This window comes from Crocodylus porosus, unplaced genomic scaffold (assembly GCF_001723895.1).
Source record: "Crocodylus porosus isolate Cpor-Errol unplaced genomic scaffold, CroPor_comp1, whole genome shotgun sequence".
NCBI lineage: Eukaryota > Metazoa > Chordata > Crocodylia > Crocodylidae > Crocodylus > Crocodylus porosus.
Window position 1 is genome coordinate 23256709 of NW_017728949.1, and position 27837 is coordinate 23284545.

General features: G+C 44.1%; 1 protein-coding gene across 1 annotated transcript in view; it reads right to left on the reverse strand.

Moving 5' to 3' along the window:
- Positions 1–4631: 4631 nt before the first annotated feature.
- The window catches only part of PLCL1 (phospholipase C like 1), a 339376-nt gene continuing 316170 nt past the window's right edge, over positions 4632–27837 (reverse strand). The window contains exon 6 of the mRNA XM_019554294.1: positions 4632–8171. Coding sequence (XP_019409839.1) covers positions 7989–8171 — 183 coding nt within the window. The 3' untranslated portion in view covers positions 4632–7988. The remainder of the gene's footprint in view (positions 8172–27837) is intronic.

Below are 27837 nucleotides of genomic sequence, written 5' to 3' on the forward strand. Positions count from 1 at the left end.
GGAGTTGCACAGATAGCCTGCACTAGCCATGGTCCGCCAACAGGGGTGGTCCTCAGCACAAGTCTCAGCATGCCCTGCAGGCTCCCAGAGATTACCAAACACAGCCAACCATGTAGGACAGTCCCGACTGGGTGGCCACCACAGGAAACCATCCCCCACTGGAGAATTCCCCATTACAGTGACCCCTCTCTCCCGCCCTGCCCAGAGGCTTCCAGAAGAGACCCAAAACAAATCCCCACTCTTGTTAATTGTAAGTGTGTCAGTTTTCCTGCATAGATTCCAACATGGATCCCTACCCTTTGCACACAAGCCCACAGACTCAGGAGTTACACTGTGCCCTTCTTGTCACCCTGCATGACTCCCGCCAGAGGCTGTGGGACATTATACATGCCCATCTGCAACTGACTCAGCAGGTGTTCATGCTGGCACTTGCCTTCCTGCCTTGGACCCAGAAGTCTAGTGGGGCCACTTATCACTTACCCTGTGGCTACCAAGTGACCTAGAGCTGGCTCATTATTTCCACCTGGTTAATGAAGCTGAAGCTTTCCTGGACACCGCTGACTCCAGGGTGCTGTAGGAAGGTGCTGTGTAGGGAGGTCTGGGCAGAGAAATCACGGTGCTGGGAAGCAAGCCACAGTGCGCCCCTGCCAGAACATGTGCACCCAAGACAGACCAACTGGCAGGGAGTTCCAGTCAGGGAAGCCCTGGAAGATTATCTCCTGGACTGCCAGGATGGTGGGGGGCAGTCTCTGGAAGAATAAGGCCTGATGACACTGGGGGGTTTGAAGCTCTGAATGGTTGTACCCCAGCCTTGGGTAGAGGAACCAGTCTGCCTAGCTCTTAGGATGGGACCCTCCTGAGAGACTCAAGCAGGCACTTGCTCCTTTCACCCTGTGGCCCCAGCAATACAGGGTCATGCCAGGATTCCAGGTTTCCTGGGAACACATAGAGATTGCTAACTCATGGGACACAGGCAGAGCTCCCCAACCCTCCCTGTCAATGCAAAAGCAGTACTTTCTTCCTAACCTCTCCATGGTGAAATTCTCTTGGGACCATAGGCAGGAGAATTATTACTGTGCTCAGGGGAAGCCCGGGAGGGCGGGGGGCGGCTCTCTCTACACCCTGCTCCTTCTGCAGGAGATGCCCCCAAAAAGGTGTTCCAGTCCTGGAATGGTATTGCATGCTTTGATGGCATGGCTGAAAGCCAGGTGATACCATTCAACATGAGAATCAAGCTCAAGTGTTATCTCTGGCTCCAACATGCTGACCTGAGAATCAGGAGGCCTCATCCATTGCAACAACTATTGATGCAGCACTTGTCTTCTGAGAACCAGGCCAAACACATTTTCCACCCACCTAATAGCACCTGAGTATAGACCTGCCCACTGCTCTCAGTAGCAATGCTATGCTTATAGATGAGAAGGAATGGAAAAGAAGCTGTCTGGCTCCGGCCTCTCCCCACCATGGGCTGTGATGGGCTCTTTGTGGTCCTTGCTGTCACTAGTGTACCCAGACACAACAGTGGGGGATGCCAGACCACGATGGGGCAGGTTGGTATGTGCTGTCCTGGGGAATAGAAGAGGGGGACACTTTCTGGGAAAAGACCAGGGCTGCATGGGGTCTTGAGTGTTTGGTGCAGTGACTGCTTCTGCTGTGACACTTGGAGCTGCCTTGCAGCCATGGACTTGGGAATACGCCAGTCAAGTGACTTCTGCAAACATCTCCAGGACATTGACCTGAGAATAGCCCTCACTCCATCACCCACTGGCAGCTGCGCTTGCTTTTTTGCTTGGGACTCCTGCCTTCCCAACAGTGCCTGTACTGGTGAGCAAGGGAGCAAGGGGGAAAACCTTTCTAGTCACTGATGTAATATTATGTCTGCAGTTCCTGGTCCCTAATGCAATGTAAAGCACCAGTTCCTATCGTTCTGCATTTTCACAGATCCCTGACTTGAACTTCCTATTTGCCACCCATCCATATGGTGAGGCACAGTACAGCTCACAAAATCACAGCACCTGTCACTACTTCTTAGTCTTTTCCTGCTGATTAAATAACTCCTTTGGATGATATTTCACAGGCTGCAGTAGGGGATGCTAGGTTTGGTGGGTGCTTGGACCAGCTCTGTAATTAAGGACCAATGGGCAGGTTGCACAGGAAGTTGTGGGGAGGAAGGGTTAAGACCCTTGTTGTAGTTTGAGGGGGGAAGGCCATGGTTCCTGCTGTGGTAGATGAGGAAGCAGGGTAAGGCAGGTGTTGTTCCATCATTTGGGGAGGGGTCAGCACTTTTCAGCAACAGAGGATGGCCTGCAGGGATAGGCAGGGGGCGTGACTAAGCCAGACCTATATTAATACTTATTAATACTGATGAAGTGTGAAAAACCCAAGGTCATGGGCTGCACCTCTGGCTCATGTCAGAAATGGGTTGGGGGTGTCAGGAAGTCTGGTCGGTGTTGAGTGAATAACAGAGCAATTAGCTTCCTTGGCCATGAGCCTTATCCAACCAGGCTGGAAGCATCATACCAACCCCCACCCCACTCTCTCCATGTAGAAGACATTCCCTTTGAAAGTCAAAGCAATACACATTAGGAACCACTTGCTACCATGAGGTGTGGAGGGGCACCAGAAGTGCCTTCAGATGATAGTCTTGGACAGTTGTAGGACCCCAATGTCGTGCTACCACCCCACACTCCTATCCATGCATGTACACCATACTTGATCACTGCCTTGGGGAGGGGAGTGAGGGGGAGAGGAATGGGATTCCCTCTGCACCTGGGTCCCCATCCTGCCCAGGTGGTGCAGTGCTGACTGTGCAGTAGGCTCTGCCTTGGGATTATCAGGATCAGTACCAGGATCAGAATGAAGGGTGGGCACTATTAGGATCCCCCTGGGTGCTCTTTGGCCCTCCAGGCTGGGGATGGGAGGGGACTGGGTGCTCTTCAATTCCTTGTGCTGGGACCAAGAGGACTGGCAGGTGATCTCTGTATCAGTGGCAGGGCCTCTGAAGAGCTGTGGGAGGAACACCCTTGGCCCCAACATGGGAAATGGCATCTCCAGGCATAAGGCATATGGCTTCCCCGCACATTCAGAGGGGTCAAGGTCCATCAGGGAGCAGGTGCCCATTCCAGGGCTGCTTGCATGCCCACATCCTGCACTTCAATCATTGTTCTGCCAGAGGTGTCCCACAGGTCCTGCCCCTCTGTACCCAGAGCCCCACTACCTGGGAAGAAGTTAAGGGAGCAGTATTCCAGCTCGAGCTGCACCTGTGCTCCTGCTTCCCCTTTGTCCTTAGAGACCAGCACCAGCACCCACACCCCTGCTTCTCCTGTGTCCCCAAGGAGCTGCTTCTGCACACCCAGTCCCCCAATCTCCCCAGGGCCCTCCTGCTCCACCTGCTGCTGGGGCCGCCTTACTGCTTGAGAGAAAGTGGGGCAGCTCCTCAGAAGAGTGTAGTGTACCGTGTGCCTCTGGAGGTCTGTTTGGAATCACAAGGCTGTTTGAACTGGGTCTTCATCAATTTGATTTTGCCCCCGCACTGCCTCCAGTCCCAGCTGCGGCCCTCCTCTTACATCTTCAGCAACCTAAAGAACATCTCTTTGTTGCAGTACACACTGTGGAACTGCTCCTCAGTCTCCTCCTCACCCCAGAAGGCAATGAGATACTTCATCTCCTCAAGAGCCCAGTTCTGTCCCCAGCTGCAGGTAGTGGAAAAAGAAGGGCTGGGCTTAGCCCTGGTGGTCAGGGACACCTCTGGAGCTGAGTGTCTTCAGGTGGCTTTCAATGTCAGCAGGTGGGTAAGGATCTGCCCATGAGAGTGGAGATGGGGGTACACCTGGCTGTGGATCGTGTAGCACAGCTTATTCTCATTCAGACTGGGTTTGAGTTTGGTCAGGTGTGTCCTCCACTCTGAAGTGAGCCCAGGTCAGCTGGCCATATCACCCTTAACCCTGATTTTTCCATGGGCATCCACCTGCCAGCACCAGCTCAGCTGGCCACACACCTCAGAGCTCCAAATTTTTCAGGATAGCTGGCCATGCCCTCCCAAGTCCTAAACTTTCTGGGGGCATTCACCTGCTGGCAACAACTGTCATAAATCTGAATAGCAAATTGAACAATTCCTCCAGCTCACCTCCCTGCCCACAGCCCTATCATTTGATCTCTGTTCCAACATACTCACCCTCACCTGTTTTCCCAGGACCAGGGATCTCATGAGAAAAGAGATATAACCAATTGTAGACTAGGTTGGAGGATATACACATATTCATTCCCTTAGAGGTGGTCCTCCCCATCATCCTTATTTTGGATGTATCCCAGGATACTAAAAGCAAAAACTCTAAGATTGTTGCGTGAAACTATGATGTCACCTTTAGCTCCCAAGTACATATTCATTGTGTTTAGATGAGTTTTTATTCTCTGCTATTGCTCTTTTCCTCCTAGGCACCTAATTATACAAGAAATAAATGTGAGATATAGTAAGGCAAGTTAATTCCTACTGTAGGATCTTGCAATGCATACGTTGCACATTTCTGTAGCAGTTATAGCTGACACCACAATACAATCAATCGATCCTAAAACAAGTAGTAGGGATGGGAGAGATCTCATCCATAACCTTATCTTCCTTTGTTTCATGAAACTTTTTTTTATCAGTCACTTGTGTGATGCTGTTTTTTATTGCTATGGGAATGGGAATGATTCCAAAAAGGCTGTGACCTAACATTTTAGTCTGAAGAGACAGAAGGAAGAGACTGGTTATTATACAGGAAAGCTCTTTCTGTGCATGCAATTATCTGATAGCTATCTATTTTGGGAAATGGGACTAAACAGGAGAGACATGTAAGGATCTGAGATTGAACTGACAGGCATTCATATTTGGAAGCTGTAAGATATATAAAAAATGCATATCATCTGTGGAAAATAATATAGAAAAAGGTGGCAAGACAGTGTAAGGGTTTAATCAATGTTATGCTAACCCTGCAATGTGGGTAAATGTCAACTTGCATTGCCTAAACAAGTAGTGCATAGTAGTGCATGAAGCTAGGTAAAAATTATTATGATTTAGAAAAGACAACAGCTGCAGCGTGGGCACCAAAATGCACTAGTTGAGGTGCCAGAATATGCACAGGCTCCACACATTCTGGACTTAACACAGTAACCAGAACCAACTGTACTTATTAATAAGTTAGAATAACAGAGAACATTAAATATCCAAAGTATCCCACAGTTGTTTCCTAATCTTTTCAGCATCCCTGTGAGGAAAAGAAAAGACAAATTGTCTTTATATAGCAAGTAGGAAAGCTAACACCAAAAAAATGTTAAGTACCCTGAAGCACATGAGTTAACAGTGAAGCTGGAACAAGAATCTTCATACACCAATTCCTAGTCACATGCCTAATCCAGTACAGTACTATTTCCCAAGCTCTGATCCACTGATCACTGGCCAGGACAGTGGTACTATCTCCCCTTCTTATTTCCAGCTGCCAGTGCACATTAAAAGGCAGCTGAAAATAGAAGTAATCCTCTCCTACTTTTCCACAGAAGCAATTACTGTAGATGCCACCTGGAAATATAAATTGGAGACTAGCCAGTCCACATCAGTGTGTGCAACTGCAATTCATCTTTCTGTTAAAATGCTGTCTACCGCATAAAGCCCCTGCCCTAAGGCCATGCTGTCTCCCATGTATCGTTGTTTATAAGGTTGAATGTGATCCTTCTACTCATGTTCAGCCACATGAAGCAGATGGGAGAAGAGTGTGAGTAGGCCTGGGGATAACTGTTTGCTATGAAAGTCCTTCCCCCATAAGGAAGGGAGCACAAAGGCTCCCCACAACTACTAACCTGCAGTAGCTTCAGCTAAGAAAATCCCTAGTTGATGTATCCTGAGGGAACAGAAAAGACAACTTCAGCTGAATTAGGATTGTCCCTCTGATTTGCAATACAGTTTGTGTGTACTGAAACAACTCTGAGAAATCAGTATATCTGTACTTTGAAATCTCTTGCCAGGCAATTTTCTGTTCCCACATAATGTGTATGTAGAGTTTTATACTGTTGGTTTTTTTGCAGCTGTAACATATAAGCCCTTATCTATATACCACTGTTATCTCCCCATTCAATTTATAGAATCAGAGAGGGAGGAAAAACTGAAAGATGTTCTTCATACTAGTTACTTTCCGGATAAAGGAATGTTCTTCTCAAGGGAAAAAATTTGGATCATGTTCACGTTTAAACAAAAAAAATCAGTGACCTATATCACTGCTTAACACAGAACACCAGAGGTCTAGGAAAGAACAGTTACCTGCTCCCCTAGCATGGATAGCAAGTGTAAAAGTAATGACTTTTAAGGCAACTGAGTTATATCCTTTTGAATATGGAACTGTGTGACAGAAGAGAACCTTTTTCCTATACCCAAAGTTGTCAGTGTCTGCCTTTCCTGTACAAGCATTTTAAAAACATGGATCAAAGTTGTTTCATAGCTTTACTCTCAGTAATGTGCAACATGAACATAATAGTGTTATTAAGAAGTCAAAAATAACTTATAACAGTAGCTATATAAGATTTCAGATGGTCAAACTTTCAACAATTACCTTTTGTTAAGTTCAGAAAATTAGCATATTTGTTAATCAAATCAATTTAAAAAGTAGCTTTTCAAAATAAAAGCAATGCTTAAATAAATAGAGTCTTTCATAACTGTAGAACACTTGGTTCTGTAAGAAGTAACACAACTACTACAGTCAAGCACAGCACTTAAAAGATTGAAATGAGCATCATGAAAATAAAAGAGCTGGACCTGATAAGGATGATGGAGTGAGGATTCATTGCCTTGTTGTCCTGCATTGCCTGTGCACAATAGCATAATGGCATCATCTAATTTCCAAAATTATTATAAGGATTTGATGCATGTTGTGAACATTTAAAACTGCTGCACAAGAATACTGGTATTCTTTTTTTTCCCCATGCTATTTCTCTAGCTATATCTTTAGCAATTCTGCAGTTTTACTCTGAATTTCCAGGACAGCATGTTTCTTAAAAATGGGGAAAAAAGGTCAAAGCCTGCTTGATTTGCTCACCTGACTTAAATGGGATTACTAAGACAAGCAAAAATTGACCCATTTTCCAAACTTCATGTGAAGCTCACAGTTTATGAAGTCTATATTACTTTCCTTCAAATACTGCCACTGATGAGCACTTCAAAATTACTGAAGATCACCTTCATATTGTATTATCATAATCACAACCATCACTTCATATAAGAGGCTTGAATAGCTGTGTTTATTACCATGTAAGATAAATGCACTTCAGCTAAGGTTGTAGCTTTTCCGCAGAACTAAAATGCAGCAACGACCTTCTTGAATGAAAGGACTTAGCTATTTCTTATATTTGCCGAATGTATGCCAAAGAGCGACTAACTAAAATTCAGTGAACTGTCCATCTGAAATCTAATTATGATCTATCCAGAAATTGTTTAATATTTCATTTACTTATTTTAATTGTTCATTAAAACTATGCTGCGAGTTTATAGCAACCCACTATTTCTACCCTCACAAAAATGGTTGTTGGTGAATTCTGTTTTTTTTAGTTTAAACAGCACAACATATTAAAAGTTGTAAATTAAAAGACAAAAACAGGACAGGAAAATGAAGCATAAAACTGGTACACATTCTCCCTATTTGTTTTGATTTTCAGAATTAACATCTGTTCAAAGATGACACAAGAATAAATTAGTAAAGAGATAATGTCACTCATGAAGGATGTTTTCTAAGATTCCACACGTGCTGACAAGCACGCACACACACAGGCAGCTCAAATTTATTAGAAATTCAACTACTAAAAGAGTTAACTTAGATAAATTAACTGCATTAAAATACTGACATTGTGAGGATTTTAATACTTCTAACACCCTGCAAGAGGGCATTACTGTGTGAATTTTTAAATACTTTAAAAAAATAGTTTAGAGTTATTGAAACATATGACAAATATGACAATGCTGCTTTCTCTCACAGCCTCCCATTCCCATCTCCAGTATCCTTCTCCTGTATTGCCTCAAGGGATCGTTTTGATTTTGGATCCATGTTCCCACTTCCAGTTTTGCTCAGTCCACATGACAAGCATGCCAGCTGGATTTGTTTCATGTTCTCTATGGCTTCATTCTTGGCATTTTTCAGCAGATCTCCTTGTCCCTAAGAGCATATATAAATACATGAAAAAGAAAGTCATGAATAATATAGATCATTAAGAATTTAAAAGTGAGCCTGACATTCTCACAGTTTTGTTAAAATTATCTTTTATGATGAAACAAGTTCCTCATTCAGTCAGTCCTGTTTCAAATCCCCTCAGGGTCTTCCTATTAATTTCAGCACAGACAGAAAAGAGTAAAATAATCTGACAGGTTTTAAAAAGCACTACACCCTTTGCTAACATAAAAGGCAGCCCAAATAGTCATAACAGATGGGGTACAGTGGATTGGGCTTTCAGATTTGGATTTCCGTGCCTTATATAATAATTGGTCAATCCATTTATGCCTTTTCTAAATAGTTCATTGTTCTATAGATTATGCCTCCATCTGGCTGCTGATGCTGTGTTAAAGTGAAGTCTTTGGGTGCAGAACCCCAGGGACCAATCAAAACACAATAGCAGTTTATTAAGCTAATCCCACTGTCATCATCAGAGGAAAGACCTTTTTCTCATCAAAGTAAATAATCAAGTCACTTTAATAAAAAAAGGATCTAGGCATCCTCTGAAATAGAAGACAAGTCAATAAGTTATAGATATGCTTGGTAGGATTTGCTTTTTATTGGTAAATGTTGATAAATGTCAATTTCACCAGAGGGGTGGGGACCTGAGGCTGTGAGTTGCAGAAGCAGTGAGGAGTGGAGAGGAGGAGGAAAGAGGGGAAGAGGGAAACTGGGGCAGCCTGAGGCTGTGGAGGGAGGGACAGGCACAATGGGAGGTAAGTGGTGGGGAGAACGTACAGATAGCAAAAGGCAAGCTTCCTGCCCCCCTCACTGCCTGCCTCACTGCCTCCACACTGGCTGCTCTCTACCACCTGCCCCCAATGCCTGTCCCATTATGCCCCCCACCTGCCCTATCACATTTCCCTCCTACTGCCTTCCCCACTGCTTGTCCCCCACCGCCTGCCCCATTACTGCCCCCCACATCACCTCTTCCCCCACCACTTGCAGTGGGGGGGAGGGTAAATGAATTTAAGATGATCCTCCAATAATTAGATTCCATACCTGAAAAATAATAATAAATTTATAAATTTTCCATGTGTAGAATCTAATTATTCAGTGGTCATCTTAATTTCACAGTCATCTTATACTCAGGTAAATATGGTAATAGGATTCTTTCATAACACATCAAAACATTGTAAAGACAAAATGCCCATTATATTATGCCATTCTACCTTTCAGTTAATAGAGAACATGCTGATATACAAATACAAATTTTCTATGACATTCTTTGTCACAAAAATACAATTATTAACAGTTAGCATTTTTGAAACATCAAATAAAAATAAAAGCACTTATGTTACTAAGATTTACACTATAAAAGGAGGTAGGAGAGAGAGAAGGGCCTGCGAAATTAAAATTAGAGATTACTAATTTATAAAGTAACTTTCCTTTTTGGTCTATAAAGGATCATCTGATTTTATAAAGTATAATTGTGATAAAAATGTGAAGTATTATTAAAATACCTAGAAAACAATCTTGCAACCAGAATGATGCCTTTCAGTTGCTTAGTGAAATTTAAATTTGCCCACCTATAAAAAAGATAAGTCATCTACCAGCTATAATGTTTATGATTTTGTATATATATATTTTTAACAATCACATATGCTATGAATTCATGCTGTTGATACCGGTAAATACTCAAAAAAAATCACCTCTGAAAGTTAATAAGCAATTCTTTCATAGAGTTTTATCCCAAAGGGAGCGGGAATGCTTTGAGCTGGATGTATAGGGATGTTCTATTCATAAGGGAGTACTTAGAAATATTGAAATATGTATTGGTCAAATACTACCATTTTAAATTCTGTAGAGCGACAAGAATGCGAGATTCATGGATTAGTGCTATAAAATTAAGACAAACAGGAGATTCTGCAGTGCTGTCAAGAGGCAGAATGGTTTTTCTTAACATCATATCACACCACGTGCAGATTTAAGCGTGTCAATCATTATAGCAGTTTTTTTACAATAGCTTTTCATTTTGAATATTGGTGTTAATAATAATTGATAATTTTGGTGAATAAATAACACATCCATAGTGTTATAAGCTAGCTGTACATCCTATATATTGTATGTATTTGTACATTCTTACAGGCAAATTATATAGCAAAAATCATGGGACAGAGCCCTGCATTTGCCCAAAGGGTAGAGACCAGGTATCCCAAACACACTAAATCATTGCGCTTGAGAAATATGAGAGTGATACATAAAAATAATGGGCACAGCTGACATTACTCTGATCTTCCCAGCCCCTGATATCATCCTATTGCAAAGATGTAATATTTCATTCATCCTAGTGACCAGAAGGATCTTCCTCTCCAAAAGAGTGTGACACATCTTTGCATACTATATTGCTTCAGTGCTGGTAAACAAAATGAAGAAACAATGGCGGCTTGCAAGCTCTTCAGTACTGGAAAACAATGGCAATTGAAGATGTTATCTTGTGCCTGAGAACACAGTTACATCATCTCCTGATGACATGAGCCTGTCCCTAGTGAACAATGTAAACCAAACAGATGTTAAAAATCCAACCTAATATGACAAAAATGAAAAAAGCAGGGACCAGATGTGATATTCTTTACAAAGTCTTGTATTTCAGCAACATGGCAGCTATAGAAAAAATATACAAATATTTTGAAAGATTAGAAGATGGTTAACAGTCAAGGTTTGAAAAATAAGAAAGAAAATGTATGCAGCCCATATAGATGCAATTTTTTCATAAGTAGCCAAATGGATGACAAAGTAGTAACATTTATGATATAATGAATAGTTACACCACATTGATGTTAGCATTCAGTAACGTGTCACTTCAAATAGGTTAATTTTACTATGAAATATCTAAATTCTACAATTTATTCTGCACCTAAAATGCAACCCTATATAATTCCAAGATCTGGAATTATTGGTAGAGTTGGCTGTGGATTCTGTGACAAACCAGACTTTCTGCTGGAAAATGCTTGCTTGTCAAAACCAAAATGTTCTAGTTTTGACCAACATCCTACAAACCACAGGCAGGGTCCACTGGAATCCTACCTGCTTCCCTATCAACTAAATTGACAGGCTTTTGGGAAGCTTGGACTTGCAGATTTTGCAGCTCCTGGGAAACATTGCTTTGAGAATCAAGGGGTGTATCTACACATTCATTAATGTGTGGTAGTTATTGTGCATTAAGTTTAGAACTTGTATAACCAACTCACAATTGGGCAGTAGGCATTGAGGGTTACAGGTTGTACAGACAGGATAGAGTGGAGAAAAAAGGTGGGGGTGTCGCTCGCTAAGTTAAAGAACAGTATATATCCTCTATAATCAAGATGGGATCAGAGGAGGGCCAAACCAAGGTACTGTGGGTTAGGATACAAGGGGGCCTGGGGGAAAGGGACTTGGTAGTGGGGGTCTACTATAAACCGCCACACCAGTAGGATGAGCTAGACCTGGAATTCTCCAGACAGCTCTCAGATGCTGTACAGTCAACAGCTATGGTTGTCATGGGTGACCTAAACTACCCTGACATCTGCTGGGAGGGGCAGTCAGCCAAATCTAACCACTCATGTAGGATCTTAACCTGCACACAGGACCTCTACCTAATGCAGGAGGTATATGATCCCACTAGGGGAAATGCCTTGCTGGACTTCATGTTAACTACAGGGGATGATCTGGTGGGAATCTGCAGGTACAAAGTAATCTAAGGGACAGTAACCATCGATTGATTGAATTCACTATCCGGCAAAGGGTGGGTAAACTAACCAGCAGGGCTGAAGTGCTAGACTTCAGAAAGGCTAACTTCAGTGTGCTCAGGAGATTAATTAGTGAGGCATTAAAGGTCAAGAGCATTGGTGAAATGGGGGTCCAGAAAGAATGGTCGTTCCTCAAGGGAACAAACCTATGGGCGCAAAAGGAGACAATCCCATTCCACATAACAGGGGACAATGGGGTCAAGAAGCCCTCTTGGCTGAACAGGTAAGCCCAGAAAAACCAAAGGGCAAAGAAAGAGGTATACAGACTGTGGAAACCAGGGATAGCTACCAAGCAGAAGTATATCTCCCTGGCTCGTACTTGTAGGGAATCTGCTAGAAAGGTCAAAGCAGGATTAGAATTTAGGCTGGTGACAAAAATTAAGGAGAACAAAAAGTCCTTCTTCAGGTATATAGGGAGCAAAAGGAAGGTGCAGGGTAGCACAGGACCCCTACAGGACAAACTAGGGCAATTGGTGATAGAGAGAGGGGACAAAGCTGAGCTCTTCAGTATGTTCTTTGCGTCTGTATTCCTACACACAGATGAAGACAAATCTCCCAATGGATCAGGAGGGATACCAGCCCACCAACTGTTAGTGCAGACTTAGTGAAGAGGCAGTTGGAGGAGCTGGATGTGTTCAAACCCAGCCACCTGGCTGGGGTGCAGGGTGCCTCAGTGCAGGGGTTCCATAGCAGAGCCCCTACACTGAGACATGCAGACAGAGAAGCAGCTAGCCCAGGGCTGCCTGCTCCCCTGCCTCAAGACACACCGGGCCCCATCCAGCTGGGGAGCAGCTGGCTGGGGCAGTGTGCCTCAAGATGGGGCCTCCATGTGCCTAGGCGTGGGGGCTCCACAGCACAGCCCCCACCCTGAAGCACACAGAGACAGAAGAGCACCCAACCCAAGGCTGCCAGCTCCCCTGTCTCAGGGCACACTGTTCCCCTGTGCGCCAGGGAGAGGCTGGCTAGCCCCAGCTCCCCCACCCCCTGTCCATTCCTCAGCACGGCTTCAGAATCATGGTGGTGCTCCTCCATGCTTGAAGCACTCTGGCTGTTGCCGTCAGCAAATCAGAGCATCAATAAAGCATGACAGACAGACAGACATAGGCTTTTATAATGTAGCAGGCTCACCTTTCAGAGCTTGGGTTGAGTCCCAGGCTTGAGATCCTGCTGTTTTGATTGATGGAACCCACCCACCAATCAGGAGGCAGCAGAAGAAATAAAGTCACGCCCCTTTCCTGAGGGGAGGAGGAGAAGAGCTCCCCTGGACCTGACTGAAGACTGTAAACTGTCAGGTCCAGAAGACTTCAGGGGCAGAGCCCTGGAGCATATAAAAGGAGCTGCATGCCCAGCATGAGGGGAGATGCAGCAAGGGACTCAAGAAAAGCTGGGGAGCTCTCCCCCAGCGGGCAATATGTCCAAGGTTCCAGAAGCTGCCACTGGAGGAGCAGCCTTGGGAGCGGTGTAAGACCACGTAGGCTGTTGATGGCACACAGGGTCAGCACGTGGAGACCTGGCCCTAGGAGCGGTGTGAGACTGCTCGGGCCCATCATGGTGAGCAGTTGGGTGCATGGAGCCCAGGCTTTGGAAGCCGCAAGCAGCGGCTCGAGCTTGCAACCCCGGCAGGGCCAGCAGGCAACACAGCACACAGGGCAGCGCACAGGGTAAAGGCCTTGGGGCTGCAGTGAGGCAGTTCAAGCCCCATGTCCCGGCAAGCGGCCAGGTCCCACAGTGCGCAGGGTGGTGCGCGAAGCCCAAGCTTTGGGAGCTAGGGAGCAGCGGAGGCTGCTCGGATTAGCCCCCCACTGTGAGGACATCTGGCCAGAGCCTGAAGGGCCCAGCCTATGCTAAGAGAACCCTCAGTGCCAAGCCAGGGCACAGGGAAATGGTAGTGCTGCAGCATGAGGCCCAGCACCCAGGAGCCAGCAGCAGTGGTGCAGCAGCTGAGAGGAGCTGAGCCCACGGTGCCCAGAGTGGGGCACAGGGTGGAGAAGAGCCCAGCAGTGCAGGAGAGGCCTAGAGAGCTGCTCCAGCAGAGGAGACTCCATCGAGCTGTGCCCTGACCACCGCCACCGGAGGAAGCATGAGTCATTGGGCTCTTGGGTCCCACAGGGGAAAGACGTTTGGGGTGGCAAACCCAGAGAAGGGGCTGGGTGAGCAGCCTCCCTGCCTAGTCAAGGCCCTACAGGGAGGGGACCCTGGTGCTTCCTGGACACCCACCCCTATATCTTGCCATGGGACTATATTAAGGAATAGATGTTAAGTTTGTTCATGTTTGCACCTTATATTTTGTAATTGAAATGTTGTATTGTGATGTTGTAAATAGTATTATTTAGGGTTTGACCTTGGTTATTGGTTAGTGTTCTCTGTGTAAATATATGTATATGATACTTAGTTTTATGTTTATGTATATTATAACTTAATAAATTCTATATAGTTAAGAACTTTGGGCTTGGGATAACTCTACAGAGGAAAGAGGGATCTGCTTGAAATTCTGGCATCCCTCTCATAGAACCCCCTCCTGCCTACGCATCCTTTTCAACTGAAAATAGGGCACTCTCTTGGGTGTACCCAGGTTACAATAATATTAGAATTTACTACTAATTCTCCAGTTTCTCAAGGTCATTCTGAATCCTACTCTCCCAAGTGTCAGCAACTCCAGCCAGTTTGGTGGATGTGTACATTTGCTAAATGTGTATTCATCTCATCCTCCAAATTATCAATGAAGGTACTAAACAATGCCAGACAGACCCTTGGGGAACCCTGCTTGATAGCTTGTACTCCCTAGACATCACGCTTGATGACTATTCTTTGGGCAGTTTAATCCAACCTGTTATGTATCCAACAATACTGTATTTCCTTAGCTTACCAATGAAAATATAATAAAAGATAAGGTCAAAACTATGTCAGAGTCAAGGCATATCACATCCACTGCTCTCTCCCCATCCACAAAGTCATCTTGTCATAGCAGATCAGGTTGGTCAACAGGATCCTCAGTCCATGCAAGCATATATGTAGCTGACATGAAATTAAGCAGTTCTACAGTGTAGTCTAAATGACGTGTTAAATTCAAAATTAAATCACAATATTAATATCGAATTTTTAAAATCTTGTTTAAGATTTAAATTAAAAATACCTTTAGTTGTGGGATCGAACATGTACATGCAGCAAGATAGTGAGGAAATACTTGCTCAGAAATGGAGAATACCACCCGTCCCTTTCCTGCTATTGTGTGGAGCTCCTTTATCTGTTCAAAGCAAAAGGGGTCCTTGGAGTTATCAGCTCAGAGAGATGCCTTTGACATAAAGTCCATCTTCCCTTTAAAAATACCTCTGACTGCATTAGTCTACTACCCAATTTCTATGTTATGATCCTAACATGGAAGCACTCAGATGGCATCATTCCCATGAGTCTGACTGCCATGGCAATCAAATCAGCAGTGATGCAAACTGCATCCCAGGAATTCATGACATTTTTTATGGTTTCAAAAGACTAAAAGCTTTGAAATTCAATGGACTGTTTTAAACAAGCACTCAAATCAGATCATCATAACAATCCTGTCTCACTTTAACTTTGGCAAGTTTAAAATTGGCATTAAGTAAATACATACAAGAATGTAAATGTCCCCTCAAGCAAACAGCTATCCCCAAAATCTGTGTTTGTACATTACCTAACACAATGGTATTCCAATCCCAATTCACATGTGGTTGCCATGAGAATATGAATGGGAAATAACAACAGTAACATGCCCAGAAAGCCCCTGGAATCCCCTGGTTTGTGAGGACAAATTTAGCAATTTATCCTTATGAAATCCTGATTGCATGCATTGTTATGTGGGTAGTTATAACAGTTTCCCATTATGCACAAGCAGCACAAGACAGATGAAAGTCTCTATTTAAAAAGGAAATCATCAACAAAAAGTCTATGCTTTCATAGGTTTGGGGGCTTTTTTCCATTTTGATGGTGAAAAGACAGCACAGAAAACCTGGTCACGCCTTATAAAGCTAAAACTTTGGTTAAGGTCTCATCTAAAAAAGTCACTTAAAGGAGCTACCTGGTATTCAATTTGTCTTTGCTGGGAAGAGGAAAGGCTGAGTTCATTCCGCCAAGATCTGCCTCTAAGGCCTCAAAAAAAGTGTTATGCTATTGCAGGGGTGGGCAATTATTTCAAGCAGAGGGCCACTTACTGAATTTTGGCAGGCTATCGAGGGCTGCATTGGTAGCCCCACCCCTTGACAGGTGCCCCACCCCCTCGTGACTGGAAGTCCCACCCCCTAATCCCTGACCTTTGCCACCAGAAGTCCCTCTCCCTTACCCCTGGAAATATTCCTTTCAGCAAGGGGTTTTGCCATCTCAGAACCAGAAAAATACCAAATTATAGTCTAAAAATTGAACACCTACAACATTCATTAATTTGATTTCAAAAAAATATTTTTGTCCTGATTTACATGCATTTGTGTAGGGTACATAGAGGTGATTGCACAATAGCTTAAAATGAAGTCTTACTCTTATATATTGTGAGGGGGGAGCATGGGGATATGTTTGTAGGGTGCTGTTAGGTGTGGGTATGTTGGGTGTGGGGTGAAGGAGCATGTGGGTGTGTGTGTGGATATATGGGGTGTGGGGGGAGGGTGGCTGGGGTGTGTGAGGGGTTTGGGGGTCTGTGTGTATGGCAGTGCAAGAGGGGGTATGGGTGCATGTGTATGGTGGGGTGTGTGTGAGTCTCGCCCTATGAATACACTCACACTCTCTCTCCCCCACTGCGCACGTGCGTGCACACACACACACACACACACACACACACACACACACAGAGTCTCTCTCTTTCTCACATACACACACTCTCTCCCTCCCTTAGTGCTCTCTGCCTCGTAGTTTCGTAGTTGGTAGGGTCGGAAGGGACCTGAGCCTTATGAACATATACACACATACACACACACTCTCACTCTCTCCCTCCCTCCCATTGCTTTCTGTCTCTTTCTCTCCCTCATTGCATGGACAGACACACACAACCCCCTCTTGCTTCTAGCCCTGGGGTACCAGCGTGGGCCCCATGCTCCCACAGTCTGGAGATGCAGCCACATGGTGCTGGAACAGCCCGAAAGCAGTAGCAGGCAGTGTCTTCCGGTTGGGAGGGGCGGGGGGGTTAGAGGTGAGGCAGGGCCAGGCTGGCCTTGTTGCTGGCACCTGCTGGCTCCCCCTGGGTCCTACTGCCCCTGGTTCCTGTCATCTTTGACAGGCAGCCAGGAACAGATAAATATACATTTTCTAAACACTTTAGGGGCCCCACAGGCCAGATAGAATGGCCTGGCAGGCTGGATTCAGCCCTCAGGCTGTATTTTGCCCACCCCTGAGGTACTGCATACCTGATATCTTCATAATGGAGGTGATAGTCCATTAGTATCATAGTAAAAGTACTTTAGTTTTGCACTTAAAAAATTGGGTCATTAACATGCAAGTTTTGCAAGCTTATTCTAATTTTATCCATTGCATTTCTTTTGATTCTAAGAAATAAAATGCACTTCCTTAAAATGCTTTTGAGATTCAAAAATGTTTCATAGTTTCTAGGGTCAGAAAGGACCTGAGTAGATCATTTAGTCTGACCCCTTGCCATGGCAGGAAAGAGTACTGGGGTCAAACGACCCCAGCAAGGTGTTCATCTAGCCTCCTCTTAAAAAACCCCAGGGTAGGAGCCTGCACCACTTTATTTTATACTCTTTCTAAAAATGAAAATGCACCTTTCAAAACTGAGTACATATTGCATTCATGCACAGCTCAATTGATCTGTTTCCTTGTATATTTTTTCATGAAGCTAGTTCATCTGAGCAAGCTGAAGAAGCAAAAGTTATTTTGAATTATCTGTCACCAAAACATTAATAACAAACCTACCCCTTGTGACAGTACTGTCATAATTCTAAAGATACCATAAAATTTTTCTGTGGGCATGCTCTGTTTTTGAAGCCATCTGTCTGCTTTAAAAAACTTATTGTGAGCCGAATCCACTTCTGACAAATGTCACCAAAATTGTGTCAACACCTCAACAAGCTAAATAGCAGGAAGAGATTGGAGAAAACTTTAAAAATATGATTACTCTGGAATGACCTTTACAAATCAAAGTCATTGTGATAATCTCACTGTACACAACAATTGTTTTTACTCTTCAAAACAAAGGAATCATTCTCTCTCCCAAAAAGAAATCGCATTATGTCCATGTTGACATCTATCCATCTATCTTCCTTTTGCTATTGATATCATCAGCCCCTCTGAAAATAAATATAAGTGGGACACTTGACATTTGGCAGGATACGAAATAAAGCTAAGGACTTGGATTTTTCTTGTAGAAATAGGCATATGAAACATGATATTTCCATAACTTAACTACAACCAGCCATGGAATTCAAATATGAGTTAATATAATGCACTAATAATTCAGTATAAGAAGTATAAAGTTATAGTTTGAGCCTCTACTTTGTTGGACTAACGCTATTTAAAATGCAGAGATCATTTTCCATAGTTTTTAATGCCATTCAATTTCAATGTGGGTATACAAAAGGCTTTAAGAAGTATATTGGTAATACTAGATAGAAATTGATAATCACTACAGATGGGCAAAACTGTGTTCTGGTTATTCCTAAATCTTCTGTAAAACTGAACTAAATAATGTGCCAGTCTGATGTAGGGTTCATTTCTTCCAATCCCCACAACATTTGAGGGTCATGACAGGGGAAGTAAAAGGTTAAGATAAATAATAATTAATTCAGATACCATTCAGGAAATAGCCTTTGACATTTATTGAACGGTACCTTATGAGCAGCCTCTGGCTGCTGACTCAGGAACTCATTAATTGATTACATGAAGCTCCCACAAAGTATTTTAAAAGAAAAGGTTTGCTAACGTATAAGCAACTGTCTACATTTAACAGTAAGCAGACAAAAAATGGCCCCAACTGCCAAGAATATGTTTTAAAGTGACTGGGTGTTAAAAGGTGAAGAAATATTAATGATGCATTTGTTTATCACCATGAAAATAAAATAAAAATCTTGGCCAGCTGCGTATTGAGAATTAGGGTCTCTACACCTTCTAAAACTGAGAATGTTTTCAAGCAAGCTGAAATATTGGCTGCTAGGCCCATTTTGTGGTCTGCTTATTGTTCAAGCAGACAGTTGCTTATCTATTGGCAAACACATTCTTTGACAATGTATTGTGAGAGCAAGTTCGAGGCATCTGAGTAAATAAACAAGTAAAAGAGAGTTTCAATTTCTCTCTCACTCTCCATCTTATATCATATTGATTAAATCTCTGAATTTTGCAGAATAAGAAGTAATCATTTTCATGGTTTTATTTAATTGGGCAGAAATATTCCCCATCATGAAACCCAAGAAACGTTGGCTGAAAAAGCTTCACTCTTACAAAGCCAAGGATGATGGAAAACAATCACTGTGTCACCTGGTAGTGCCAGACAGTTACTTTAAATGGGTAATACAGTTAAAAGAATGATACCAATAATCAATGGCTAGTGACAGCTGAAAGCAAAAGAAGCCTTGTGATATTCATAGAATATGTTAGGAGACAAAATTTACAGCAAGGGGTACCTTTTCAAAGTATCACAGTGGGAATTCAATTGTGCTTGAAGATTTAGAGATGTTCACAGTAACAGGTATCACACCACGTGTACTACTAAAGAGTAAAGTGATTAGGCTGATTTTTTAATTGCTACTGAAAACAATTATTCCACAGCTTCTTCAAAGTCAAATATGGGATCATCGTGGAATTACATTAGATTTTGATGCATCCAAGTATCAGGTTATCAGGTCCTTGTAAAAGCACAAGGGAGACCAAAGTTGTTTAAAAGCATTGTGATGACACTCATCACCATATTATCTAATGCATGGTGTGTTGAAGGAATAATCTGTAACGCTCCATTAAGATCAGAACACAACCGTAACTCCTCCCTCACAGCTTACTCCAACGCAATAGAAAGCAATGAGAATTTTGCCATTTACTTAAAAAGGGGCAGGAATACAGCCCTATGTTAACCTGGGTCATTAATGCTGCCTCAAATTTATTTACAAACTTGTACACTGGGCTGACAAGCCCTAACTTATTACTGGGGTCCTAGTTTTCTGTGATAAACAAAAAATCCAATAAAATAACAAAAATCCATGTTTTTCCATGACAAGCCCCCCAACATGCTGACTGGCCAAGGGGACCTGGTGGCAGCCTCACTGCTGATTGGCCAAAAAGGCTGTTCTTCAAGCAACCCTGCCCCTTGCCTCTGACTGGCCAAGGGGGCTGCCATTCACACAGCTCCACCTCTTGCTCCTGATTAGCTCAGAGATTGTCAGAGAGAGTCAGTCAGGGCCACATGACAGGCAGCCCTCTTAGCCAATCAGTAGCAGAGAGTGAAGGGGCAGCCTCCACATTAGCAGCTTCCCTCTATCCCACCAGCTTCTTCCTTCCCAGTGGGCTGCCACAGTGGCCATTCCCACTGGGGAGCCAGCATTTTATTTTCAGCAATTTTTTTTTTCTGGAGATTCTAAAGATTTTCTGTAAAAATGCAAATTCCACATTTTTCCACATTTTTTTCTGGCAAAAAGATTTCTATGATCCCTGCTTATTACACAGAGATCAGCTGGGTATTGTTGGTCAAGGACCTCCAGCTCAGCCTTGTAAAAGCAGGCTCTTTCAAATATCTAAAGTCTTAGCGATATTGATGGCTTAAAGGTTCGCAATTTTTTCCTAGACAGTGGTAATTGATAGACATATTGTCTATTTGTTTCCTAACCTTTGAGAGTTTTTTAATATAGTTAGGAGAGCAAGGGGAATAGGACTGATCAGATTTATTAAAAGAAAACTCATTATTTGCATATTTTACAGTCATGTGAGTTAATGGTATTTCCTATGCATGGTACCAGATGAGGAAGAAACATGAGTTACAATAATGTGTAGTATAATCATGAAACAGACTAAAACTGAAAAGTTTATGATAGAGAATATCTAGCCAATGAATAGCAATTACCACATACAATGCATTACAGGCACTGACAGACATGGGGAAAAAAACACCCCATGCTCTGTATAGATCAGATGCTTCAGTGGGGCTTTTCGGCACTTTTATCTAATCAGCTATTAGATAAAGGCACCCAAAAAAGCCCCACTAAAGCACCCAATCTATACAGACGTTAAGAAAGCCATATCCAACTAATGCGATATCTCTTCAGGGCGTGTGCTGGTCTTGGCATGGCAGTATGTGGAGTTGAAAGTAAAATGCCATTGGGGAAGGAGGTTTACATCTGTAAGCAGCCTACATGTCTGAAATCAAGAACAGGACAGATAAACTATTAATTAAATGTGTAGTTTCCGATTGAAGTAAGGTTAAACTGTAAAAGTATCACCGGCACAAAGGGGTTTTTACGAGCTCTCAGAACAAGTGTAAGATTACAACAAACAAAGGGTCTGAATTGAGCTCTACGGATATTTAGTTGAACCCAATTTAGCAAGCAAGCAGGGCACTGTTCATGTGCATTTTGAACACTGTTGTGATTTCTACCTCCCCTCCCCTGAGAACGTGCAAGAACAAGAAGTGGTAAATGAAAAACATGACAACAATACAGTAGAACTCATATCTCCTCCCTAGAGATAATACCTACCATTAACAAAATAGAAAATCATAGTTTGTTTTTAAATGAATGGTATAGTGTAGTAAATAAGCTGTTATTATGGATATGGCAGGGTAGAGTTTTAATATATCATATTTTGTGTTTGAAAATGGTGGGTTAGGGCTTTTATTTTTACAAATCATAAATAGTTTATAAGTGAAAGCAAACTACAAAGAGAAGTGAAAGAGAGAGATGAGTTAACTGTAAGATAATACAATTACAGGAGCCAGTATCAATGCAAGTTGGTGATCCAGAATTGTTTAAAAGATTCTCACTCCAGTTTATAAAATAAATCAAATCAGTGATCCCTACATCTCCTTGCTTTATTTCTTATTTATTAGATAATTTCTTGTTGGTACCACCACAGGGATGGATCTTCAGGAAGGATCTTCAGGAGGATTCTCAAGAGATTTCTCATATGGATGAGAGACAAACTGATACATCAAGTGCATGTACTAGAATAGTAGCATGCAGAGAGAAGTTTCTCACCTTCCTAGTAGCAGGAGGTCAAGATAAAAATGTCCCTGTCCCAACCCGTCCCAACCCTCGTTTTTATTTGCAAGCATGCTGACTTTTAACAGTAGCAATTTTCCATACCAAGGATTCATCACACACAAAAAGATTAGTTTCAGAAATAAGGACCTATCAAATTCACCATTATGCAATTTTCTTAAAAACTGTAAAAAATCCCGAGTGGTCCCTGAGCTGTGGGAGACCCAGTCCTTTCCTCTATGGCGTCAGTGTCCCCTGGGAGCACCCAGGTGGTCTTCTAGCAGGAGGGTGCTGCCTGGGGGGTGCCACCACCATGGAGGAAAAAACAGGGCCTCCCACAAAACAGACATGCAGGCTCCGGGAGGGGTGCTAACAGGTGTGTGCTGCCTGGGGGGCACTGCCACCATGAAGGGAAGGTCAGGGGTCCCCTGCAGTTCAGGGGCTACTTGGCCTGCCAGCAGCTCACCCTCCAGCCACACAAGAGGCAGGTAGACTCCAGCACCCCGTGTACCATCCCTGCTGCCTAGGACCACCTGGGAATGGGCTGGTTTGCCCCTGGGGTAGTGCGGCAAGGCAGCAGGAGGGTGGCTGGGTGTGCTGCAGTGGGAGAAGGCAGCAGGGATGGGGCATGGGGCACTGGAAACCAGCGAAGCCCAAGCCTCCCTGAACGTGTCTAGGCTTCCAGCACCTTATGCACCGTTGCAATTTGTTAGGCAGCAAAGTAAAATACATTGGATGGGTTTTACCTTGCTATGTAACAAGGTAATTTAAAGCAAAATATGCTTCCACACATGGACAGTGTGGTGAAATTAAAGCAAATTTACACTGCTGCACGTGTAAACAGTGACACCATTAAAGCAGTGCAAAAGGGCAATGAAACTGCTCTAAAGGCCAATTTTATCATGTGTACAAGCAGCTTATTAGTAAAGTGGCAGTCATTAATTTAAAACAAAGCCCCAGCCCGCAGTGGGCAGCCCACCTTTGCCCCATGCACAAATCCAGGGGGCACATGCCCCCCATATGGGTGCACACAGAGAAAAGGAGCATCCCTCCCTGCCCCCACATGGCCCTGGACAAGCCTCCCAAGGCTCCATCCCACAACCTGCCCCAGCCCTGGGGTCCCATTCACCCCAGCCCCCACACCACTCTCTCCCCCTCCATGGGGACCTCGATCTGCGCCCCCACCTCTTCCCTTCCCCCTCCACAGAGTTACCTTCTGGGTGCTGCTCTACATGCCACCAGGCTGCATTTCTGGCCATGTGCATGCTGTGGCTGCATGCCTGCACGCAGTGTCCCAACATGGCACCAATATATTGGTGCATCTCTAGTGTGTGCGCGCGTGTGTGTGTATGCACACACTCCCCCCCCCCCAGCAGCCCAGAGCCTGTGCCACCCTGCAGCTCCTCTGCACTGCCACAACTGCCCCTCTGAGCAGCCTGGGTGTGGCACTGATGGTGGCGAAGAGGAGCCCAGGCACAGGCTCCAAAACCATGTGCGCAATTAATTGGTTCTTGCATTCATCATCCACATTAATGGCAATTAATTGACAGTCCTAACGAGAAAAGTTTTAAGTGAGGCATTTTGTTTCTAGTACCTGCTACAGTTTTTGGGTGGTGGATGCCCTCCTAACACAGATTTCACATGAGAACTAGCTAGTAACATGGCCTGCACATTCACATTCAAAAGTAGAAATAACCCTCAGCGTCCATTTCTAATTTAAATGGGGTCAGAAGTGTTTTGGCTAAGATCAAGATTGGTCAGCCTTATGACTCAGTGCCAGAACTGTCTATTAAGTCCTCCTATGTCTTCCGACCTAGAATAGTAACCTTAATTCAGGCCTCACTAGTACAGGAATTTATTAAATTACATTATATGCTCAGAATCAAGAGCACTAAGCCTAGCATATTTCTTAGAAAATGGTTTTGTAAGGTAGGTTAGATACAGACCAGATGTTAACTGGTGTAGAAACATCTTCGCAGTTTTAGACTGGAGCCAGAACACAGCTAGAAGTAAATCTACACTACAAATTGGAACACTACCTTGAACTAGTCTTCTGGCTTGGTGGTAGATGTACTGCACACAGATGCTAAATCCTAAACTATAGGTAAAATGTCACTATTAATAGGAGGATTCCCAATACCTGCAAAACAGCTTTTGCACAATTTTAGTTTTGACAGCTACTTAAATTTAAATCTCCAAAACTGGACACCTGTGCTGAAATGAAGCCTAGATATTTTTAGCACAAGGGCCTGTTCTTTTGCAATTTGTTGCACATGGAAGGTCTGGACTGGAGATTATGATTAAATAGCAGGATTAGTTTCACTAATTCTGCAGTGGTTTGCTAATAACTCATTGCACTACTAACTGGCAGTAGCAACCACAGGCAGTGATATGTTCAATTGTACAAAGAAAACCACCCATCTTTTCTGGTGCTGCACCTCCTATTAGCTGATCCATCTCTCATCTCCTCTTCCAACTGTTGGAAAAGTTCAATAAAAATAAATGACTGCACTGTACAAGGACAGACAGCCCCCTCCAGACTGGCCTAGAAAGGGCTATCTGGTTCACTTCAAAAGTGCTAATGCCAGTTTTTATGGTCTGGAACAATAGATATAGCTGAAGGTAGATTTTGGATGAAGTTTGGGGAAGTGGGAGTTGGCAACATGCCTAGATAACAAAGACAGCCCCTAAGTCAGGAGTGAGAAAAATACAGTCTATGGGCCAGATTCAGCCAGCGAGGCCATTCTATCTGGCCCACAGAGCCCCTAAAAATTTAGAAAATTAATATTTATCTCTGTCTTTGCTTCCTGTTAAAAATGACAGGAACCAGGGGCAGTAGGATCCCGGAGAAGCCCTGTGGGCTCCCACACCCGGCCCTGCCCCCACCCCAGCTGGAAGCCCCGGCAGGGGCTTCTGGCCTGGGACCATGCAGCTGCACCAGCACCAGAAACTCAGGTTGGGGGGTGGGAGGAAGGGCAGGGGAGGACCCCAGGCAGGGAAGGAACCCAGGGAAAAGCTGAGCCTGGGGGAAAATGGCCCCTCCCCCATCCCATGGCTGGAACTCCCTGCTGCAGCTGCTCGAAGCCAGCACGGGGCTGTCCTGAGCAGACACAGGCAGCCCCACGTGGGCTACGAGCAGCTGCAGCATGGGGCACCAGTCACAGGGAGGGCGACGGGCTGCTTTTCCCCGTGCTTAGCACCAGCTTGTAACCCACCCCCACTGCCAGCATGGGCCTCACCATGGCTCCAGGCTTGCCCATCGGGGCTGCACATGGTGGCAGCGGCTGTGGCCCCCCTGCTTGCCACACCAAGCAGTGTTTCCTGCTGCTGCTCACCCAGAGCTCATGCACTGGGCAACCCAGAGACGGTGGTGGCAAACACTGCCCAGCACAGCAAGTAGGGGGGAGGGGGCCACAGTTGCTCCCACTGCAGGGCGCTAGCTGCAGGGGTGGGTTACAAGCTGGTGCTGAGCACAGGAAAAATGGCCCCTTCCCCGCCCCATGGCTGGCACCCTGTGCTGCAGCCACTCATAGCCCATGTGGGGCTGCCTGTGCCTGTTCAGGACAGCCCCATGTGGGCTACGAGCAGCTGCAGCAGGGAGCACTGACCATGGGTGGGGGAGGAGCTGCTTTTCCCTGCACTCAGCACCAGCTTGTTCCCTGCTGGGGAGCAGTGGGTCAGGGCTGCACACTGCCCCCTGGCTCTACCACAAGGCTAGGGGGCACTGGGAGTGAGCGGGTACACCAGGCCCACACCAGTGTCCCCGGGCCAGTGCCGGCAGGTCCCAGAGAAGGGTGGCAGGAGTACAGGGTCCCAGCCAGCAGGGGCTCTACGGAGCCAGGCCAGCTCCCCCCTCTCCCTGCTGGTGCAGCCCAACCCAGCTCCACAGACCCCTGCCAGCCTGAGCCCCACTCTGGGCCCCGCTGGTGCTGCGCCTGGGATATTGGTCCCAAGACATTGAGACACTGGTCCCAAGATAGAGACCAGGGAGCGGGGAACCTGTCAAGGGGTAGAGCTACCTATGCAGCCCTTGACAGCTTGCCAAAACTGGGTAAGCAGCCCTCCACCTGAAATAATTGCCCACCCCTGACCTACGTAGTCACAAAATAGGGAAGTGGTGGAACTAAGAGCACCCTAAAATCTCACATTTAAATCACTGAGCCCCTTAAGGAAATGTCAGGGGAAAGGGACAAATAATACCACTTTCATTTTTTTTGATGCTGTTAACTATCTACAAATGTAATCATCTAGATTTAGAACACAGGAATAGCCATCCTGGATTAGATCCAGGATGTACTTGGTATAATATTATTCCTCTAAGTGGGGCAAGTATTAACTTTTTCTAAAGAAGAAATCCTTCCCTAGGTAGTTATAGGGTGAATTGCCTCCAAGCAGATATTACTCCAAGTCTCTAGTACTTAAAGGTTTCCTTCAGCCAAAACACAAATATTTATGTCCCCTTTATTTTATTCAAATGTTTATTCCTTCTGTGATAGCTAGATATTCATCTTATCCATGGAAAAGATAAGAACCTCAAGGGCACCTCAAGAAAAGAGGTTCCACAGTCTATTCATATATTGCATTAAGAACAATTTCCTTTTGATTGGTTTTTAATTTGCCACGTCAAAATTTAACTGAATGTTATGAGAAAGGAGGTATCTCTAGTCACCTTCCTTATACTAACCACTGTTTTATATACACCTAACATAAACCAATAACACATTCTTGTTCAGTTTGTGAACTTCAGAACAGAAATTTTCTCTGAAGACCTTGAAAATACTGCCTTTTTTTCCCAGTAAACTCTTTAGGGCTGTAAAAGACAAAAAGTCTCTCAACTTTAAGATTTATCAAACCTTTGAGAATTTGAATATAGATTCTCCCATACCTCATCATATTACTTCCCTGTAAGAATTATCTGCCTAGAAAACTAGTATTAAGAAAGCCAGTCAGCATTTTTACCTTCTTTGAATCTCACTGATCAGCTGACATCAAAGAAAAGATCAAGCAGCATCAAGCTACCTCTTTTCAGAGTACAAATTGCTCTACTGGCCACCATAGGACTTAGACAATAGCCTGAGAAACAATTAATGAAAAACTAAGTGGTAAAAACAAATGAAAAAGCTCATGCTCTAGTATTGATATTGATTTGTAAACAGGTCTCACCACTGAAATCAGTGGAGAGCTGTTATAAAACAAAGGCTCAACATGCCTGCTAATCTCTCTCAAGCAGGTTCTATAGGTTACAAAAATAAGAAAAGGGCTGGCTTTCATTTTTTTTAAATACTTCTTGTTTCTCTCTCATCTGGGTGTTTAAATTAAATTACTTCATAGGCTGTCGAGAGGAATGAAAATGAACATCTACCGACTGTAGCTGTGCTGCAGCAGAAATTTTCTTCCTGAAATAATGTCATTAAGTTGATCTTTGTAATGTGCTGTGCAGCGTAGCTCTTAGTGTGTGTCATAGGCCTTACACCAATGCTAGTAGCCAGTTTGCAAGTACAAAGCACAAGTCTTTAGGTGTGCATAGAAGTTGATGTTTTGTGATTTAAAGCACTTCATTGCTGTGACTTACCAGAAGTGCATGGCTTTACAGCACTTTAAAAAGGGGTACAGTGCTTTAAATTAACCCTTGTTAAATGAGGTATTAAATGTGAAGCACTGTATTTTATAGCACTTTAGCAACCTACAGCACTTTAAATAAGTTCTATACAATGGTCAAATTTCTGACCAATGGAG